The sequence below is a fragment of the Lissotriton helveticus genome, chromosome 10 (genome assembly GCF_964261635.1).
Source record: "Lissotriton helveticus chromosome 10, aLisHel1.1, whole genome shotgun sequence".
Lineage (NCBI taxonomy): Eukaryota > Metazoa > Chordata > Amphibia > Caudata > Salamandridae > Lissotriton > Lissotriton helveticus.
The window spans coordinates 748064918-748087356 of NC_136071.1; the positions used below are offsets into that span (position 1 = coordinate 748064918).

At 46.2% G+C, this 22439-nt stretch overlaps 1 protein-coding gene across 2 annotated transcripts in view; it reads right to left on the reverse strand.

Annotated features, from left to right (window-relative positions):
• The window catches only part of PITRM1 (pitrilysin metallopeptidase 1), a 434374-nt gene that overhangs the window by 78224 nt on the left and 333711 nt on the right, over positions 1-22439 (reverse strand). For both annotated transcript variants that reach the window (XM_078663309.1, XM_078663308.1), the window contains one exon: positions 21942-22087. In XM_078663309.1, coding sequence (XP_078519435.1) covers positions 21942-22087 — 146 coding nt within the window. The remainder of the gene's footprint in view (positions 1-21941; positions 22088-22439) is intronic.

Genomic DNA, 22439 nt, shown 5'->3' on the forward strand with positions numbered 1-22439 from the left:
CTGGTGGCATTCCCGAGGATGAAAATCTATAACTCCACTCCTTGTCCGTGTGATGGAACCACTAAACAAAGCATGTTGCACTTTATGCTAATATGCCCACTGTATAAGCATCTTCCTATTTGTTACCTCAAACCATTGTTTAAGAAATACTCTGTGTTTACAACTGTTAATGCCATGAGTTTTCTTTTTGCTCTTGCCACCCCAGATATTTGTTTTTTTACCGCAACCTTCATTTTAAAATCAGTATCTGTTAGAAAAAGTTTGTTTTTTTAATATTGTGCCAGTCTAATTTAGTTGCTGCTATGTGCATGGTATTGCCCCTATCTGAGTTGTACCAACTTTTTGTATCTTAAAACTTTTTTTTTGTAACAATTCTTATGTCATTTAATCTGTATGCTTTTATGATTGTTTTTATGAATAATCGAATAAAGCTTAAGAACTGAAACTGAACTGAGTCATGAGTGATGGCATATGAGAGGTCATAAGCTGTGCATGGCAGGGGCGCAAGTTATAGTTAGTGCTACTTACTACAACTGCTGAACTTCTACATTTTTGTTTTAGTTCAAAACGTTTGCGATGTCATTGAGAAATTCAGCTAACTGTAACGTTACTTTAACTTTTGTTTTTTCCAGTGAATGAATATACATATACACATATATATATATATATTACCTACTGGCGGTCGCCAGTAGGTATATATAGTTAGGATTTTTTCTCTATGGGATTTTTGAAAATTCTATGTCTAATAACTTTGGCGTTTGTGGACGGAATTGGCTGAAATTTTCAGGAAAATGGAACATTTTGTTTCTGAGCAGCCCCTGAAAATTTGGGGGGGGTTCGTCAAGGGGGGGCCGAGAAAAAAGGGGGGTCCCAAAACGTGTTTTTAACATTGAGTTTTCCATAGGGCGGTTGGCCTCACTTTTAGCCCGAACGGCTGAATGGATTTGCACGAAACTTGGCAAAATTGTAGGGACTGGTAGCCCGATGTGCCTTTGCTAGGTCTCAATATATGTGCTCCAGTGGATTTTGAGAAATTAACGTTCAAAAAAAGATATATATCTGTAACAGCGGACCAGGCAGCGCTCCGGTTCGCGGACTTTACGCGTTACGGAGCTTTGTGAAGCGAAGCTGATTGGTTCTCCGGCGTCTGTAAACATTCCAAACAGTCCGTAGCGGCTGCCATCTTGTCTCTCGGTAGGATCGAGAGACAAGAGGAGGCCAAAGCGAAGGGGCAAATGACCATAAGGGGGCATAGTAGATCCTCCCTGACCCTCTAGGTTTGATGTGGAGGTTTTAAAAGGGCCCCGCGGGGCAAAAAAAAAAATAATAATAATAATCGAACGGCTGAATGGATTTGCACAAAACTTGGCAAAATTGTAGGGACTGGTAGCCCGATGTGCCTTTGCTAGGTCTCAATATATGTGCTCCAGTGGATTTTGAGAAATTAACGTTCAAAAAAAGATATATATCTGTAACAGCGCTCCGCTTCGCGTACTTTTCGCGTAACAGAGCTTTGCGAAGCTGATTGGTTCTCCGGCGTCTGTAAACATTCCAAACAGTCCGTAGCGGCCGGCATCTTGTCTCTCGGTAGGATCGAGAGACAAGAGGAGGCCAAAGCGAAGGGGCAAATTACCATAAGGGGGCATAGTAGATCCTCCCTGACCCCCTAGGTTTGATGTGGAGGTTTTAAAAGGGCCCCGCGGGGCAAAAAAAAATAATAATAATAATAATCGAACGGCTGAATGGATTTGCACGAAACTTGGCAAAATTGTAGTGACTGGTAGCTCGATGTGCCTTTGCTAGGTCTCAATATATGTGCTTCAGTGGATTTTGAGAAATTAACGTTCAAAAAAAGATATATATCTGTAACAGCGCTCCGCTTCGCGGAGATAAAATTATCTCTGTATTACCTAGCTGTTGCTAACACCAGTTAGCGACCGCTAGTAGGAGATAGTGACCATCTTGGGCCCCACTTTGCATGTCAGTGATATTTATCACTAATGACATGCAAAGTGGGCATGCCAAGATGTTAGCGACTGGAAACAGTCGCTAACATCGCTATCTCCTATTACCAACTTTTGGAGATATTCGCGCTAAGCGCGAATATCTCCAAAAGCTACCACCTGCCCTGAGCAGTTCTTAGCCATGTTATCCAATGGGAGGTGGATAACATGGCTAAGAGCATTAGCTCGGTAATGCATGAATATCGCTGAGTTTTCAGCGATATTAATGCATTGCGGTCGTTTTTTATGGCATTTGCGATAAACCTTGATAATAGCAAGGTTTATCTGCGATAATTTCTGACGATGCTTAGCGGTAAAAAATTCGTTGCTAAGCATCGTTAGGGATAAATATCGCTTACTTTTGGTAATATGCCCCAACGTCTGTTAACGTTCGATTCGAAGGAAATCAGGAAGTGTTGAAAACCATTGTCTGCGCCATCTTGCCTTTTTTCAAATGCCACACTTTTGTTGTGCACGGCAGCCATTTTAGATGACTTGACCAGACCCACTCTCTGCACGCTGTCGATCCTTAGCATGGCTCCCCACCCTCGCAAGCATCTCCCCCAGGCACTGGTCACCCTCGTTCTCTGTCTTATGCATGGGTAATAAACCTCCCCCCATCTGCGCTGCTCTTCCCTGAGAATCACACCCTGTGCCCGCCCGACACCTCCCTTTCGCCCTATTCACTACCGCACCCTCTGACACTCCTTTTCCTCTGTGTCCAATTGTCCAGGCCGGTCCTAGGCTATCAGCAAGCCCTGCAGATGTAGTTTATGGCCCCAGCTGTAAAGAATCACCCCTCTTCAAAGGAGTTATAGTAGATCAAGGCCCACACTCGATGAGATCCGTCCCAGCACACGCGTTCCTACTATCTGAAAACCATCCTGTATTGCGATTGGGGAGGGGACCGAGCCTGAAGCGGAAGATTCCAGGGATGACTCTTTGTACATCAAAGTTTTTACAATTATGTGTCACATTAAAAATATATAGCACTCCAACAAAGTAGTAAGATTATAAAACTTTAATAACTTATAAATATATACAACAAAACAAAAACAGTAAAAACATATAAACATTTTTAGGGAAAAACAACGAAGTAGGGGTCGGCTGTGCGAATAGTCCCAACGCAGCACAACGTCCAGATTTCTGGACGGCACCCAGGTGATGTTGCCTGGGTGCCGCACTGATTTCGGCATCCGGCGTGGGGCGTCGCGGGGGGTGGGTCATCAGTAGCAAACTGTTGTGCGAATAGTTCCAAGGCAGCAGAACGATGGCACCAAGGTGATGTCCAGTAAGTTGCCGCACTGGTTTTGGTATCCTACAATGCTGCTCCGAAGAACGGCGTGGGGCGCCCCGGGGGGGGGGGGGGGGGGGGAGGCGGCGTGAACGGGCCTCTCCAGGTGGAGTCTCGTCTGTTGTAGTGGGGCGCCCCTTTACCGTTTCAGTTGCCATTCCGTCCGCTTTTGGTCCACTGTGTCAAAAGCCGCAATTCAGCTGAGTTGCGCCCACTCTTGCGGTGCAGCGATAGGCGGCTGCCACAGGACTCTCAAAATGGCGGCAGGCTCTTTTCTTTTTGGGCCTGGTCCACTGAAATGGCCCTGGGACACCTTGCAAATCGGACGCTTGTCTGCTAGGTCTTGGACCCCATTCTCGAAAGCGTCCCCTCCACCTTGAGGATTCAACAAAAGTCTTGGGGGCCCCCGACTCCTGCAGGCTTCCGGTGGGGAGCGGCTGCCATGATTGCTCGCGGAATGACCACGACGGAGCCACGAGATGGTGGTGCTTTCATGCTGACGCCAGCTTCAGTCTGAAACATCCAGAAACAAGGTGGGGCTTTCATCGTTTGGGAAAAAAAAAAGTTTTCATCCAATGAAAAGTGTTATTTTTAGGTCATATGATCAAGCCTTCCATCATTAGGAAACCAAAAGTAAAATGAACCAATGAAAAGTTTTATAAACAAGTCACATGACCTGTTATGCGGCATAGGGTATAAAAAGCGTAGAAAATCCGTTGGCACGTGAGGCGGCGTCAGTAGCGGACCGATGTGCGAATAGGCCGAAGGCAACACAACGCGCCAAGATCCGGATGGCACCGAGGTGGTGTCCAGCAAGTTGCAGCACTGGTGTGGCCATCCTACAATGCTGAAAGTCGGCGTGGGGCGCCCCGTTGGCCTGTGAGTTCGCGTCAGTAGCGGACCGATGTGCGAATAGGCCGAAGGCAACACAACGCGCCAAGATCCGGATGGCACCGAGGTGGTGTCCAGCAAGTTGCAGCACTGGTGTGGCCATCCTACAATGCTGAAAGTCGGCGTGGGGCGCCCCGTTGGCCTGTGAGTTTGCGTCAGTAGCGGACCGATGTGCGAATAGGCCGAAGGCAGCACAACGCGCCAAGATCCGGATGGCACCGAGGTGGTGTCTAGTAAGTTGCCGCACTGGTGTGGCCATCCTACAATGTTGAAAGTCGGCGTGGGGCGCCCCGTTGGCCTGTGAGATGGCGTCAGTAGCGGACCGATGTGCGAATGGGGCCAAAGGCAGCGCAACAATATTTTCGGAATAGAAGACACCACAAGGCGCTGAGATGCCAAGATCCGGATGGCACTGAGGTGATGTCTAGCAAGTTGCTGTACTGGTGTGGCCATCCTACAATGCTGAAACTCGGCGTGGGGCGCCCCATTAGCCTGTGAGATGGCGTCAGTAGCGGACCGATGTGCGAATGGGGCCAAAGGCAGCGCAACAATATTTTCTGAATAGAAGACACCACAAGGCGCTGAGATTCCAAGATCCGGATGGCACCGAGGTGGTGTCTAGTAAGGTGCACTGGTGTGGCCATCCTACAATGCTGAAAGTCGGCGTGGGGCGCCCCGTTGGCCTGTGAGATGGCGGCAGTAGCGGACCGATGTGCGAATGGGGCCAAAGGCAGCGCAACAATATTTTCTGAATAGAAGACACCACAAGGCGCTGAGATTCCAAGATCCGGATGGCACCGAGGTGGTGTCTAGTAAGGTGCACTGGTGTGGCCATCCTAAAATGCTGAAAGTCGGCGTGGGGCGCCCCGTTGGCCTGTGAGATGGCGTCAGTAGCGGACCGATGTGCGAATGGGGCCAAAGGCAGCGCAACAATATTTTTGGAATAGAAGACACCACAAGGCGCTGAGATTCGGTTAGCACCGAGGTGGTGTCTAGCAAGCTATGCAGCTGAGTTGCGTGCGCACTTGCGGCGAATAGGTCAAAGGCAGCACAACAATGTTTTCTGAATAGAAGACACCACAAGGCGCTGAGATTCGGTTACCACCGAGGTGGTGTCTAGCAAGTTGCTGCACTGGTGTGGCCATCCTACAATACTGCTCCGAATAACGGCATGGGGTGCCCGAAGGGGGGGGGGGGGGAGGCGGCGTGAACGGGCCTTCCTAGGTGGAGGCTCGTCTGCTGTAGTGGGGCGCCCCTTTACCGTTTCAGTTGCCATTCAGCTGAGTTTTGGCCGCTCTTGATGCTACAGCGACAGGCGGCTGCAACAGGACTCTCAAAATGGCGGCCTGTTCTTTGGATTTGGGCCTGGTCCACTAAAATGGCCCTGGGACACCTTAGAACTCGGACGCTCGATTTTTTTTTCCTTTCCTCTACATGCAAAAAAAGGTAAATGCCCGGTACGTTATACGCTTCATCTGCCACGATGTACTCTCCAGAGGAACCGAAAAAAAATATAGTTATGGTAACTATACCATGCATCGTCATATGGAGAGGTGGCACCAATTAATTATAGTGCTGCATAAAAGAGAGATTTGGAGGAGAACCCCCGACCTGCCAGTACATTCATCAAAGAAGTGGCACTGACAGCATCAGAGGCAAGGGAAACGGTCCCAAATATTTAGAAGAACTTTGGAAAGATTAAAATGACATGTTTAGATTGTGGCAAATTAATTTCATGTGGACAGATGAGTGTTACTCTATAAATACAGCATATGAACATCATCATAGTCGATGGTTGGTACAGACATTTTGACTATATCCTGGACCTGCCCGTCCTCGCCCAAAATGGCGCCGGAATAAATGGGACTCGTAACTCCTTGTTGTGTACTGGTTGCAGAACCTTGAAATCACGAGATACGTATGCAGTTTTGAAGCACATGGCGGGCGGGGACGAGAATGGATTGAATATTTCGACATCCCTATTGATATTAAGTTCTGATGTGTTATTGATTACTGTACTATTGAAAGTTCGAATTAACGTCGCTCATGGTACTTGCCCGCAAATGTATATCTAGATAATTTTATTGTAACTGGCCCTGTCGTATTTTAATTATAAAATGTACGTCCACCGATTCCGCAACTGTTAGACAACTTAGTTCTTGCAACCTAATGGCCCGCCCGTTACGTTCCTCTACAGTGTAAATGTCTACTCATCATATACGATTACAGTTTGCTCCGTGGCCGGCCCACGTGGTTATAGGCTCGTATTTGTATAATGAAATTTTCACAATAAAGGTTTTTAAAAGAAAACATGGTAGTAGTATATACATTGGTAAAGTTTTTAATAATAGTCACTGTTTTAGAATCATTAAAAGGCAAGTGAAATAAAGCAGACCAATTACATGAAGGGTAAAAGGTATAATACGCAGGAACGCAGTAAAGATAAATGGTCAAGGGCTGTTGTGTTTTCTACTCCTGCAACATAAAGTGATCGATAAGAATCTCATATTCAGGCGTATCGGCGACTAAGACAGCAGGTCGACCCTCTTTTGCTCAACGGCTCCGTCATGGGACGAAGAAACGCCCTTTTTCTCGAAAAAAGAATATATTTTACTTGCAGGACAGTTGTAAATTTTCCGGGAAAGTACATTAGCCTGGAACATTATAACATATATTTAAGAAAAAATAATGTTCGGAAGTAATAAAAAGCGTAATTTTTAGGTCATATGACCAAGCCTTTCATCATTAGAATAAGAAAAGTAAAATGAACCAATGAAAAGTTTTATTAACAAGTCACATGACCTGTTATGCTTACGTTACGCGCTGCGCGTCGCGCCCCGGATGACTTCCGGATGCGCTAACGCGGCGCGTCATATGACGCATTACGCGACAACGCAGGTCCAGAATATAGTCAAAATGTCTCCACCAACCAGCGGTCGGAACACAACCCCTTTCAGCAGGCTAAATAGTTCTGTTAAATGACAACAGAAGGGACAGGCAACAAGAACCATCAGTCAAAGAGGGGAGGGCTAGTTCTTCTCTACCGGGTTACATTGGGGCGCTACCGGAACTGATCGAATTGGTAGTCTACAGTGTTTCTGGATGTTTCAGACTGAAGCTGGCGTTAGCATGAGAGCACCACCATTTCGTAGCTCTGTCGTGGCCATTCCGCGAGCAATCATGGCAGCCGCTCTTTATCGTTATTTTGGGCGGGGTGGGTGGCGGAGCCGAGCTGTATTGCAGCCATTATGGTGTGGAGTTCAGTTCATCTCACTAGTTTCGTATTTGTCATGAGGGGTTGTTCTTAATGTTTCTATTTTAGCGAGGTCAAAAAGAGATCCCATTAGTGGCCTACTGATTTTGCTCGATTCGTTTTGTTTTTTTACACGATTTTTCGGTATCTGCAAAGACTAAACAGAGTATTGCGACTCTGTGCTTGTTTGTAAATAGAGAATGAACCAAAGAGAACAATCAATCAAATGGAGAGAGAAGCAGGCACGACGGATTACAACGGGGGCAAAGGCCTGCGTTAACTACCCTTCACTATCTGCAAAGAGAGAGTACTCCTAATAGAAATGAGGGGGGGGGCAGCATTCAAAGCAGATCAGTGTGCATAAACACGAAAATGTTTTTACTTACCACGTACTTGACATTCGACAGCTTATGATATTTGCTATTAAAAAAACATTGAAATTCACTGAAAAAACCATAGGTTATAGACCATATATAGTTAGGAATTAGCATTTACAAAACCTTGAAAATTCACTGAAAAAACCATAGGTTATAGACCATATATCGTTAGGAATTAGCATTTAAAAAACCTTATTTTACTCACACAAAACCATTGAAATTCCATATATAGTTAGTTGCACTAACTATATATCGTGCACCCGCAATCCACTGCTGATGATGTCACATATTACATCATTCATGACATGGTCAGTGACATCACTGATGACATCACTGATGACATCTCAAATGACATCACTGATGACATCACTGATGACATCTCATTTGACATCAATGACCACATCACTGATGATATAATTCATGTGACAATACAATGCATCTCCTCACACTTTAATATAACCTCTGTTACACCCAGTGTTAAATACAGAGTATAATTTTTGAAACCATTGACACACCAATACTAGTTACTACATACGCACTCACTGATTCCTACGTCTACACACACATTCACTCATTCACCCATACAATCATTCATACATACAATCACTCATCTTTACAACACTATCATATGCACTCATACACCTATACAGACACTCACACTCTGCCACTCATCCATGGAGTTACTCACACACCTAGTCAGTCCTGTAAAGAATCAATCACACTTCCATTTTCTATTTTTTCCATTTTCCATTTAAACATAGAGTACCTTACATTTTCAAACATATACTAACACATACTTACTCTCTTATACAATCATTGATACAAGTACACATTGATCTGCACAGTCACACATCTCCCAGCCAGCCACACACACACACACTCAGTCTCCCATACAAATACTTGGACAATCAATCAATAACCCATATAGTTACTCATATAGCTACTGATCAACACATGCAGCAGTTTACAGAACAACAGACATAATGATGCACAAATTAAGACAGTTTAGTCACTAACCCATGCACTCAGTGAGACACATTTAATCACTCAATCATACAGTCAGTCACGCACCTAAATCCTTCATCCAGACACTTCTACATCTACTCATTCTTCAATATGTAAAACATATTTAAACTTTACAGAAACACACAGTCAATGGATGATGTCATCAGTGATGTCATCAGTGATGTCATTTGAGATGTCATCAGTGATGTCACTGACCATGTCATGAATGATGTAATATGTGACATCATCAGCAGTGGATTGCGGGTGCACGATATATAGTTAGTGCAACTAACTATATATGGAATTTCAATGGTTTTGTGTGAGTAAAATAAGGTTTTTTAAATGCTAATTCCTAACGATATATGGTCTATAACCTATGGTTTTTTCAGTGAATTTTCAAGGTTTTGTAAATGCTAATTCCTAACTATATATGGTCTATAACCTATGGTTTTTTCAGTGAATATTGAATATGCTACTTACCAGTATGCATCTGTTCTTGGCATGTAGGGCTGCTAACATTCATATCTTAGCATTAGATCGCCGCCTAGTGTTGGGCTCGGATGATTGCACATTGTTGTCCTGGAAGAGTCTTCGAAGTATCCTGAGATAGGTGGCTCCTCCCCTGGACTACAGTGCGCATGGGCATCGGCTCCATCCCCAGATTGTTTTTCGCCATTGTGGCAGAAGATGGAGTGAAAAGTGTAAAGGATGTCCATGTTAATGAATAAATACAATAGTATATCTGCAGCTGCGACAGGCACCGGGGAGGAGGGCGGGCGATATGAATGTTAGCAGCCCTACATGCCAAGAACAGATGCATACTGGTAAGTAGCATATTCAGTTCGAGGCATGTGGGCTGCTAAATTCATATCTTAGCATAGAATACATAGCAGTCCCTCCATCAGCGGCGGTTGCCCGTGCCAGCTGCAGAAACCTGAAAAAGTGTCTTCAGAACAGCCTGTCCTACAGCAGCTTGCTGCTTGGAATGCACATCAACACAGTAGTGTTTAGTAAAGGTGTGTGGTGTAACCCACGTGGCTGCTCTGCAAATATCCTCTAAAGGAATGTTCCCTAGGAAAGCCATGGATGCCCCCAGTTTGCGTGTGGAGTGCGCTCTGGGGGGTATTGTTAAAGTGCGCTTTGCTTTTTGATAACATATCTGGATGCATTTAACAATCCATCTGGCTATCCCTGCTTTGGAAATCGGGTTGCCTTTGTGTTGTGGTGCGAAGGCAACAAAGAGTTGTTTTGTTTTTCTAAAGGGTTGTGTTCTGTCTATGTAGTACATCAACGCCCTCCGTACATCTAAGGTATGGAGCATTCTTTCCGCCACCGTTTGCGGGTTTTGAAAGAATGCTGGTAAGTCAATAGTTTGGTTTAGATGAAACTGTGACACCACCTTCGGAAGGAATTTGGGGTTAGTGCGTAGCACTACCCTATTTGGATGGATTTGAATGAATGGCTCTTGGATTGTGAGCGCCTGCAGCTCACTGACACGCCTCAGAGACGTAATAGCTACAAGGAAAGCTACTTTCCACGTAAGGAACTGGAGTTCACACGAGTGCAGTGGCTCAAATGGCGGTCCCATCAGTCTGGTGAGAACGACATTGAGGTTCCACACCGGAGCTGGCGGTGTTCTTGGGGGAATGACTCGTTTCAGACCTTCAAGGAAGGCTTTAATGGCAGGCACCCTGAAGACAGAGAGGTGCTGCCTGTTCTGGAGATAAGCCGCTATGGCGGATAGATGTATCCGAATGGAAGTGTACGCTAGATTGCACTTGTAAAGATGCAACAGATAGCAGATGATGTTGGGGATAGATGCATCTAGCGGGTTGATGTCATTGGCTGTACAGTAAATGACAAAACGCTTCCACTTTGCAGCATAGCATGCTCTAGTAGTTGGTTTCCTCGCCTCCTTGATGATGTGCATGCACTCCGGAGGTAGGTTAAGGTATCCAAACTCTAGGACTTCAGGAGCCAGATCGCCAGGTTGAGCTGTTGTGGATCTGGATGCTGAATGTCTCCATGGTTCTGCGTCAAAAGACTGGGCGTGAGGCGCAGTTTTTGATGCGGCACCACTGAGAGATCGAGGAACGTGGTGTACCAAGCCTGGCGCGCCCACGTTGGAGCAACCAGGATGAGAGTCATCTCGTGCTGCCTTAGCTTTCTTGCGACCAGCGGTATTAGAGGGGCTGGCGGAAAAGCGTACGCAAATTTGCCTGACCAGTTCATCCATATCGCATTCCCCTGCGACTGTGGGTGAGGGAACCTGGCGGCAAAGAGTTGGCATTTTGCGTTCTCTGCTGTGGCAAACAGGTCTATCTCCGGATGACCCCACTGCTGGAAGTACGGGTGGAGAACAGATGGGTGTATCTCCCACTCGTGCATTTGATGGCTGTATCTGCTGAGCAGATCCGCCATCTGATTGTCCTTTCCTGGGAGGTGTTCTGCCGTGAGGAAAATGTTCCTCTGAATGGCCCACTTCCACATGCTCTGAGCCAGATGAGACAGCTGTGGCGAGTGGGTGCCTCCCTGCTTTTGAATGTAGTACATCGCGGTCATGTTGTCCGTCCGGACTAGCACGACTTTGTTGCACAGATGTACAATGAAGGACTTGAGCGCCATGAAGATTGCCATCAGCTCCAGATAGTTGATGTGCATCTTTTGTTGCTGCGTCGTCCATAGTCCCTGCACTGTGTAAGTGAGCACATGAGCTCCCCATCCCTGGAGAGATGCGTCCGTTGTCAGGACAATCTGCGGCACGGGCTCTTGGAACAGTCGGCCCTTGCAAAGGTTGTGTGGAGTCCACCAATGCAGAGAGTCGTATGCCCGACTGGTAACCAACACTAGGTCTGTCAATTGCCCACGAGCCTGTGTCCACTGATTCGCTAAGCACTCCTGGAGCGGGCGCATATGTAGCCGTGCGTGAGGGACTATGAAGATGCAGGAGGCCATCATGCCTATCAATTGCATGAACACTCTCGCTGGAAGCGAGTGTTGTGGCCTGAACTTTTGGATCAGAGCCTGCATGCTGTCTATCCTGACTTGGTTTGGCTGAGCCATGGCCGTCAGGGTGTTGATCGTTGCACCTAGGAACTGCCGGACATGCGCCGGCTGAAGATGCGATTTTGGGTAGTTCAGGGAGAAACCCAGATCGTGAAGAAGGTGAATTGTAGTCGACATGTCTGCGGCGCACTATTGCTCTGACTAGGCTTGCACGAGCCAGTCGTCTAGGTAGGGGTAGACATGGATGTTCTGCCTCCTGAGGTGCGCCGCTACTGTCGCCAGACACTTGGTGAACACCCTCGGGGCTGTTGTGACTCCGAAGGGTAGGACTTTGAACTGGTAGTGCCTGCCTTGAATAGTGAACCTGAGGTATTTCCTGTGTGACGGGTGTAGTGGAATGTGGAAATAAGCATCCTTGAGATCTAAGGTTGCTAAGAAGTCTCCCTGGTTTAGCAAGGGAAGAATCTGTTGCAGTGTAAGCATGTGGAAATGTTCTGATAGTATGTACAGGTTGAGGGGACGTAGATCTAGAATGGGCCTGAGAGATCCGTCCTTCTTTGGAATAAGGAAGTACAGGGAATATACCCCCGTGCCTTCCTCCCCCACCGGCACGAGCTCGATTGCTCCCTTTTGCAGCATCACCACTACTTCCTGCTGCAATAAGAGCAAGTGCTCTGCGGACATAGGCCGTTGCCTTGGCGGGATGTTGGGTGGAGTGGACTTCAACTCTAGGCAATAACCATACTGGACTAGTTGTCGCACCCACCTGTCTGTGGTGATGTTTCTCCAGACGGGCAGGAACTGCTGCAGTCTCCCCCCGACAGGTGTTAGGTGGTCGGGGGGCAGTGACAGAGAGTCACTGTTTGCTGGGAGTAGAGGTGCGGGAGCTGTTGTTTCCTCTGCCGCGACCTCTGTTGCTGTTATTCCTGTAACCTCCCTTGTTCTGTTTAGTGAACGAGGATTGTGCCCCACCTTTTGCGAACTGGGATTGTTGACCCATTTGTCCTCTGGTGACTCCACGTGCACCTGAGCGACGAAAATTGCTGCCACGAAACTGTTGTGACTGTAGGGCCCCCATAGACTTAGCAGTTTCTGTGTCTTTCTTTATTTTCTCTAGGGTGGTGTCAACATCCGGACCAAACAGACTATCAGGATTGACTGGCTGATTAAGAATTGTTGTCTGAATATCCGGTTTAAACCCTGAGATGCGGAGCCACGCTTGTCGTCTCAGCATAACGCTAGTGTTGATAGCTCTAGCAGCTGTGTCCGCAGCGTCAAGTGCACACTTGATGGCTGCGTTTGAGATTAGCTTCCCTTCCTCAATAAGCAGTTTGGTGCCCTCTTGGAACTGTGGAGGCAGGTGTTGTACAATCTGTTCTAGGGTGTCGTAGTGCGCCCTATCATAACGCGCCAAGAGCGCCTGTGTATTGGCGATGCGCCAAAAGTTTGATGCCTGTGCAGCTACTCTTTTGCCCCCTGCCTCTAGCACTTTGGATTCCTTATCCGGGGGAGGAGCTTCACCCGTAGTCTGGGAGTTGGCACGTTTCCTGGCATTGGCGACCACAAGAGAGTCCAGTGGCAATTGTCCCCGAATGTATGCGGGGTCTGCAGGTGCAGGTCTGTACTTTTTTTCAATGCGAGGGTTGACCACTCTCGCTCTCGTAGGCTCCTTAAATATGTCCCCAGCATGCTTGAGGACTCCTTTAAGCATAGGCAGTGTCTTTACTGTCCTTTCAGAGACTGAAAAAGTGTCGAAAAGGAAGTCTTCCTCAACAGGGTCGGCATGCATGTCCACATCGTGATTGGCTGCCGCCCTTTCGAGTAGGGCATGAAAACCTGCTGAATCCTCAGTCGGGGATGCCCGTGCATTAAAAGGCTGCGGGTCCTGCCCCGCACCTTGGGTGTTCTGGTCACCAGTGTCATCATATGAATCCGGTTGCACATCAGGTTCATTGATTGGGAAATTGTACTGCTCGTCCTCATCATACCCCTCACCCGCAGAGTGTTCTGGGGAGGGAGTAGGGCTCCGTCTCGGAGGAGGCTGGATTGGTTCCGTGAGGCCTGAGGCGTCAAGGGGCACCCTCTTCTTCTTTAGTGGGATGACATAGGGGTCCACTGGCTCCGAAGTGATTTTCCTCTTATAGAGGGTCAGTTTGCCTGTGTCAGCGTCGATGAAATGCTCCGAATCGTCCTCGGATTCGAGTACCTGACGTGGAAGTGGGCCAGTCGGTGAAGAAATCACCTGTTTCGGTGCCGATTTGGTTGAAAATGCTTTTGGCGCCTCCTTCGGCGGCAAAATAAAGAGAAGTTTCCCAGACGGCTTCTCTGGAGTGTCTTTTCGCGGCTGCGTTGATGGTATCGGAGCCGACGGGGCAAAGGCCTTTTCCCTGATTCTTTTCAGTGATTCGGCTATGGGGGACGGCACACTCACAGTTTGTGTCGGCGCTGACGAGGATGGTCTGATTTTCCCCTCGGATCCGACGTCCTTGTGGGCCTTGTGCGTTTTGGGCGCGGATCCTGTCTTTACCGCCTCCGATTCCTGCGTTCGGGGCACAGACTTCTTTCCGTGTGCCTGCGTAGCCTCCTTGGAGCCGACTTTGGCGGGTTTGGACGGCGTCGTAGCCGCTGTCCCGTGCCGACCATCTTTCTTGGAGGACCCCTCCTCTGGCGTCGGTTTCGATTTCGCAGCATCGGAATCGACGGACTTCTTCGACTTCTGCAGACCGGAGGTCGACGGAGTCGATGGGGTAGCGGGCACCGTCGGTTTCACCGGCACGGCAGCCATCTTAGGGACACTCGAGTCCTTAACTTTCGGTTTCGTTTTCGGGTCGGCCATTTTAGGTGTTGTCGATCCCGATGGTTTCGGTTTCGGTTTCGAAACAGTCTGCCCAGCAAGTAAGTCCGTGGCCGGGCCCGAAGGCGGGGCTGTGGCTTGCGGCAACGGGTCTTGGGTAAGGCCGACAGGCGATCCCGTGTCCCGGTCGGTATCCTCGTAACCTTCGGGGCAGAGCTCGTCCGCTGAGCTATCCGCCGCGGCCCCATAAATCTCATCGTCGTCTCCTACCTCGTCGACGTATTCAAGGCCTTGACCCGCGACTCCGTCGTTGTCTCCCGGATCCGCCTCGACCTCCGTCTCGGGTGGGGAGATTTGGAGATGATGACCCTGGTCCTCTTCGTCTTGGTCGCCGAAGATGTTCTCCGGATCCGGGGCCGCTTGTTTAGCTTCCATGCGCATCGCGCGCCGAAGCTTGAGAGTCTTCTTCGAGCGGAACTGTGCACACAACTTGCACTTGCCGTCGTCGTGGTCAGGCGAAAGGCATTTGTTACACACGGGGTGTAGATCGATGTGTGGGTACTTGGACCCACAGAGCGGGCAGTACTTAAACGGGCTCCGCTCCATGTCCGAAAAGGCTTGCAGTCGTGTCGCGATGAGAAGGCCTCAAAGTTCCGAGAGCGAAGAAAACTCCGCTTATTCCGGCTCCAAGAGACGGAAGACTCGAGACCGTGCGCAGACAATACCGACGCAAGAAAATCGAGGCCTTTTGGCCGCTAAAAGTTAGTTTTACTTGGTTCCGACAGTAAGACGTCGAGACCACATCCGAACCCAATGGCGGAAAAAAACAATCTGGGGATGGAGCCGATGCCCATGCGCACTGTAGTCCAGGGGAGGAGCCACCTATCTCAGGATACTTCGAAGACTCTTCCAGGACAACAATGTGCAATCATCCGAGCCCAACACTAGGCGGCGATCTAATGCTAAGATATGAATTTAGCAGCCCACATGCCTCGAACATATATATACACACACACACACATCTATAAATATACATATATCTATATATAAGATTGTTCACTGCAAAAAAACAATGGTTATAGGGACGTTATAATTAAGCTCAGATTTTACACACAAAACCACTGAAATTCAGCAGACATAGTTATCTGAGCGAACTGTAACTTACGCCCCGCAATGCACTGCTTATGACCTCACATATTACATCACTCATGATATGGTCGGTGATATCACTGATGACATCCCCGATTACATCATCCAGTGAGTGTGTTTCGTTAAAGTTTGAGATACAATGATTTATACCAACACTGAATAAGTTAAACTACTATTCTTTCTGTACTGCTAATGAGTGATACTATTCGTAACATGTCATCTAATCTATAATCTTGTTTTATAAAAGCAATTGTACTATTTATTAGTAAACTAGCCTCTACACTGACATGTCCCCTGCTGATGTATGGGAATAGTAGTGCTTTGTGACAGCCTAAACTGTTCATTGAGACTTCACTTCACAGTGATGGCCGAGTATAGTTCTGTTTTATGACATACTGACAAGTTTCCTTAGACTCCTCTCCTTGGTGAGAACTGTAATAATATACTGGAATAACTTTCACCAAGACTTTTCTCTAGGGCGATGGCTCAGTGCAGTAGATATTTACAACAGACTGACCTCTCTGCTCACACCTTTCTTCAGAATGAAAAATAATTGTACTAGTGGTTTGTGATACAGTGGCCTGTCCGCCAAGACCTCTCTACTGGTTGTATGCTGCAGTGGTTTGCATAAAGTTGATATTTGCACTAAAACGTCTTTCCAGGTTCACAAATGTCGTTGTGGTTTCCAAAAGACTTGGCTATACCGTTAGATGTTTTACTTTGATCATTAGTGTTCAGAGCAGTGGTTCAGAAGAGACAGAACTATGCACTCAGAACGGTTTCTTCATTAGAAGAGAATGCAGCAATTGATAAGGTTACAGGGAGCTCTGTGCTGTACATCTCTCAAATTTGTCTTCTCTAAAAAAAAAAATTAAATGGTATTTTATGAAGTATATTTAAGTTTACTTTGCTGGATGATATCAATCAGTGATGTCAATGCCATTTGAAATGTCATCAGTGATGTCACTGATCATATATATATATATATATATATATAGACACACACATACACGTTTAAAGAAGAAATCGCGGACTCGCAAGATTGTTTTGCCATCAATATTTTAAAAGCACTCCGACAAACACATTTTGGCTATGAGCCTTTGTCAATGCCGGATACCATGGCTATGTGCTGATTATTTAATCACCATTAGCTATCGCTATTTGGTCAACATCACCTGTCCAAAGAACAAAACAAAGAACAGACAGACACCTTTTACATGCCGGCCATCTTAGAGTGGGTAAAATGTATATATTTAAATTCATAATACATTACATCTGACAATATTTCTTTCTTCAAGAGAACCTGATCTACCCAAAAATGTGCACATTTCAATTCACATTACATTACATTTAGCATTCAATTAATTATTTTTTTAAAACCTAAATTTGCCTATCGATGTAAACCTATAGATCAGTCAAATTTCTGGCAATCATGACAACACTAGATTCATGCTTCCTAAACTTTAGGGTTACGCCCTAAATGGGCAACGTATCCCCTCTTTGTGATCCGCATGAATATTCTCCTGGGGTCTCTACTTTATCTTATATGTACCCACATCTCTTCATCACTGTTTAATCCTTTCAGGGCAAAGAGAAATATCGTACAAGGTCTCTATTCCCCCCGATGTGTTATCTGGAAGTGTCTGGTGACAGGATATGTGGTATCTGCATTTGTTATTGAACGCATGTGCCCCAACACCCTCTTTTTGGCCACATGTACTGCCTATATATTTATGTCCACAGTGACAGACTAGACAGTAAACCACAAAACTGGAATTACAGTTAAGAAATTTTGTGATTGATTTATTCTTTGCAACTGGGACTTCAAATTCCTTGACCTTGGTGCTTTGCTTGCACGTCTTACATTTTAGACAGGGGTATAATTCTGTAATCTTAGGTTTTTCAAATAGTTTCGGTACAAAGCGACTATGTACCAGCATATCCTTCAGGGAGGTACCTCTCCTGTATGTAAATACTGGTCTGGAGGGTAAGATAGTACAAATAACAGGGTCTGCTTTGAGGATGTTCCAAGTATTTTTCAAAATATTGTCAGAAGTGTGCTGAGTTGGTCGAATAACTTGTGATCAATCTTATCACACTTTTCTATGTATTTTCCTCCCTCCTGTCTTTCTTCCTGAATAGGTTTTTTCTGTCCCAGCTTTCCACTCTGCTTGTTGCAGTGTCTTATTTGGGTATCCTCTAGACCTAAATCTACATAAGGTTTCCACTTTGGCCTTTGTACAGGTAGTCTGTACAGAGCAATTGCGTTTTATATGCAACAGCAGCCTTGCGGTTAGAGCAGTCTACCTCGAAGCTGGGGAACCAGGTTCGAATCTCTGCAACGATGCTCAACATCCTGGAATTCTGGGCAAATCACTTAATCTTCCTGTGCCTAACAAAAATGAATGTGTCAGTCTGTAACAAACTGGTGCTCATATAAAGTGCTCTGATTCCCGATGTCTCGGGTATAGTTCGCGCTATATAAAAGACTCTTTAAAAAAAAAAAAAAAGTTCTCCGAATAGTATGCTGCTTATCAAACTTCTCGAATGTTGAGCACTGCATTCCATAAAGTGTGGGGTAGTTGTATTGTGTATTATGGATTAGATAACGGTGACTATATTGCTGCGGTGCCTTCTTAGTAATTACACAGAGTTTACTTTAACTTCTTATAACCGCCTACTTATGAATGTATTGCTGCCTTGCCTCTCATTCGCTACACCTACTACCGTGAGATAACGGATGTACTACTGTTGTTCCGCCATGTTTCCTTGTTTAAATGCGGTACTCACCAGTGACCTTTCTGTTCATCTTTATAAAAAGGATTTTGAAAAATAACTATATTTTTTCCAAATGCCGATCATCTGTATTCTTGTCCATCTTTTTCCAGAATTCTTCATGGTGATTAGATCGATCTCTGCACTTGCTTGATGTTTCTACCTGTACGCTATAAAAGACCCTAGATAGTCTAGATATGAGTTTCTGATACAGACTTTAACTGCAGATTCCTCACTTTTTTAATATTCCCCAGGCGTCAGACTGGAGCGAGAAACTTAGCAGCACCTCCACATACCGGTAGGTGGTGCCATGTAGATCCACGCTGACGCTGCTCCGCTCCAGAAAGAATGGTTGGGCCTATGTGGGCACTACTCCTTCACGCCTATGTCAGTTACTTTCTTTCCGTACCACCAGACAAGGACCCAGACCTACCACTCGTCTCTAACAGTTTTAAAAGACTTTCTTTCAGTGTGCAAGAGAAACGGCGCCTCTCAAAACAGGTTTAAAACCCTGTAGGGACTGTGGCAAGAAAAGGTCTGACAGACGCTCACCAGCCAACCTCTAGTGTCTGGGTTGGGCCACAATTCCAAGGCTAGCAGTGGCAGAGAGGTGAACCCAAAGGCCATACAGAGCCAAACACTTTTAGTGTGCCTTTAGTGGATCACATTCGCCCAGATGAGGGCAGGATCCAACAATTCTTGCTGGGTTGGCATACCATAACATCAGACATACTAAAGATTGCCCAGAAGGGGCATTCCTTTTGTTTCATTGCAATTGTGCCGCACGTTCCACTGTCCCAAGAAAGATATCAGGAGGACCATCTGTCAATCTTACAGAATGAAGTACAAGCCATTTTAGCCAAAGCGACTATCAAGAGGCCTGCACCAGAAGTAGGTTGCGGTTATTATTCCTACTACTTTCTGGTGCCAAACAAGGATGGAGGTCCTCATCCTATTTTAGACCTGTGCCTTCAACTCCTTTCTATGGAACGATGAATTCAGAGGGCTCATATGGCCCAGGTCTTGTCTGCCCTGGAAAGTGGACCGTGACATTGGATACGTAGGACATGTATTTATGTATACCTGTCCTGCAGGCCTATCAGCACTACCTGTGTTTCGCGGTGAAACAGGAGCATTTTCAGTTTGCTGTGCTCCTCTTTGGTCTCACCAATGCCCCTCAGGTGCTGAAGAAAGTGATTGCGGCAGTAGCAGCACATCTTCGGTGACCATGGGATCCAGTCTTCCCTTACATAGACGACAGCCTGCTGAAGACTAACTCGTCCCAGGCTGTTGTCAACCACCTACAGACGTCAGCGAACCTCCTTTCAACTTAAGGGTTCACTATCTATGTGCCAAAGCCATACCAAACTCTTCTTTGATGCGCTCTTTCTTCTGAGCCGTTACTCTGTAAATGTTTCTGTTCTATACCTCTACACTACACCCCCCAGGAAAGGAGGCCAGGAGATTCAGGAAACAATGCTGATCTTTCAGCCTCTATCCTGGATTTCAGTGAGGTTGACTCGGAGGCTGCTGTGAGTGATAGTCTCCTGCATCAGACTGGTGAAGCATGCCAGGTGGCTCTACAGTCTGATTGGATGTCTCAGTGGGTCGAAAATCAAGAGGTCCTTTAGATTCACATTCAGATTTCGGAGAAGAGTGCAAGAAATCTGCAGTGTTAGTTACTGGACTGCCATTGGGTCAGTGGCAGACCCCTCTTCCTACTCCACCCAGAGCTGACAGTAGCGACCAGTGTCTTACTTCTGGGATGGAGTCGCCACCACAAAAAGGTGGAGATCAGAGCTCTCTCGTCTCTATGAGAGCCCCAGCTCCACATCAAACTATTTGGAGCTGCGGCCATCTGCTTGGCATCAAAGCCTTCCTCCTGACCATCAAGGGGAAGCTGATACATTTACTTATGGACAGCTAAACTGCCATGTTGTATTGCAACAAGCAGGGCGGACTGGTGTCCTTGACTTTGTGTCAAGAGGTGCTATGCCTTTAGAAATGGCTGTACCATCTAGGGATTTTCATGATGGTGCACCATCTGCCAGAATCTTTGAATGTCAGGACGGACGACCTCAGCTGGCAACAGTTTAAGTATCACGAGTGGCAGTTATATCTGGAGGTGGCAAAAGGTCTCTTCCACTAATGGGGAGAACTGTATATTTGCCACCACAAAGAACGAGTTCTGTCAGCAATTTAGCATGTTTGAGATACCAAGGCGTCGCTCACTTGGAGATGTGTTCCATCTAGAATGGAACTCAGGACTTCTGTATGCCTTCTCGCCGATACTGCTTCTGCCCCAGTAGTGAAGAGTACCAGGCCCATGCCATTTTAGTGGCCCCAGATTGTGTAAAAGGAGTATGGTATCCAGCGCTCCTGGTTTTGAGTATTTGTCCTCCGATCTCTGGGAGGACCTTCTCTTATCAAAATTGGTGGGTTCTTCATCGAGACCTTGGTAATCTCCACCTTCATGCACGGAGATTGAGCAGCGACAGCTTAACACTTTTAATCTTCCTTCAGAGGTGACTGATGTTTTCTGGTCGGCCAGGTTTCCCTTGAGAAAAATTGTATAATACTGTCATTAGGACAAAATTGCCGTTTGGAGACTGTCAGCCCTGCCCTGCCCTGTCCTGTCCTGTCCTTGCCCCCCCCCCCCCCAAATCTCCAGGCCAGGTTATCTGACGTTCGGTTTAGTTTTGGCCAAAGTTCAAATTTCCCTCTGCTTTTCTACACTTGCCAAATCAGTCATTATTTAAATCACTGGTTGCGATGCATTTTTGAAAGGCCTATAACTATTGTTTCCTCCCTGTCCTTTTGTCATGCTGCAGTGGGACCATACCGTGGTCGTCAAGTATGTGATGTGCATTCCCTTTGAGCAGCTTCTCAGCTGCCCTTTGCAGCTTCTTACCTTCAAGACTGTGTTCCTCGTAACCAGAACATCGGCCTGATGGGTTTGAATGAGTGAGAGTACCAGTTATTGTGCTTTGTATTTCCATAGGATGAATCCATTTATATGTCTATCATTAAAAATCCTGTGAGGTAGAATGGTAAAATGCTCAAGTGTAAATCACACAATACCCCAGTTTACGGATTTGGGCCATTATGGTGGTATTCAATATATTTACAACCCCATTTGAAAGTATGGGTTGTTGTAAAATACTTTGTTTGGATAAATACAAATATTCACACTTCTATATCCAACAATATTTTTTTAACAAAGCTAAACACTTGATATGCTAATAAAAAAAAGGATCATAGATCAAAAACCCAAAACTCAACTTGAGCTATGCTGAGCTTTCTAATCAACCGGATCTGTGCAGGTCATTTTCAAAACAATTTTGTATATGGTGCAGATAAAGTGGTAAAATGAATTAAAAAAGGGAACACATACCTTTATCTGAAGGTGCAATTGGAGAATCAACAGCTGAAAATTCAGAAAGTTTGGCTTCAACAACATCTTCCTGGGTATATGTACCAGCCAGAGCCCAGTTAATTCCTTTCTCAAAAGCAGATAATGTCGATAACGAATTTGGATCCCTAAAGATGAAAATATATAGTGGTTAATCTTATTATGATGGCAACAAAGAAATGCGTTACTTACCTGTAACAGCAGTTATCCAGTATTGGTGTCTTTCATAGATTCACATGCCTGAATCATTCCCCGTCGTCGAGACGGGAGCCTCCGGTAAATAAAAAAGTAATGTCCTATAGACATACATAGAGAAAATAGGCCCAAGGGTCTCCCCTTCGTGGCCTTTCCTTGTCCTTATGTAAAAAGGACCAAACTCTTACAGTCAGCCAATCAGCTCCGACCTCCCTCTAGGACCTCCCTGGGAGGAGCCCCAGTCCCTCAGATTTTCGTACGCACCCAACTAGGTTGGCGTAATAT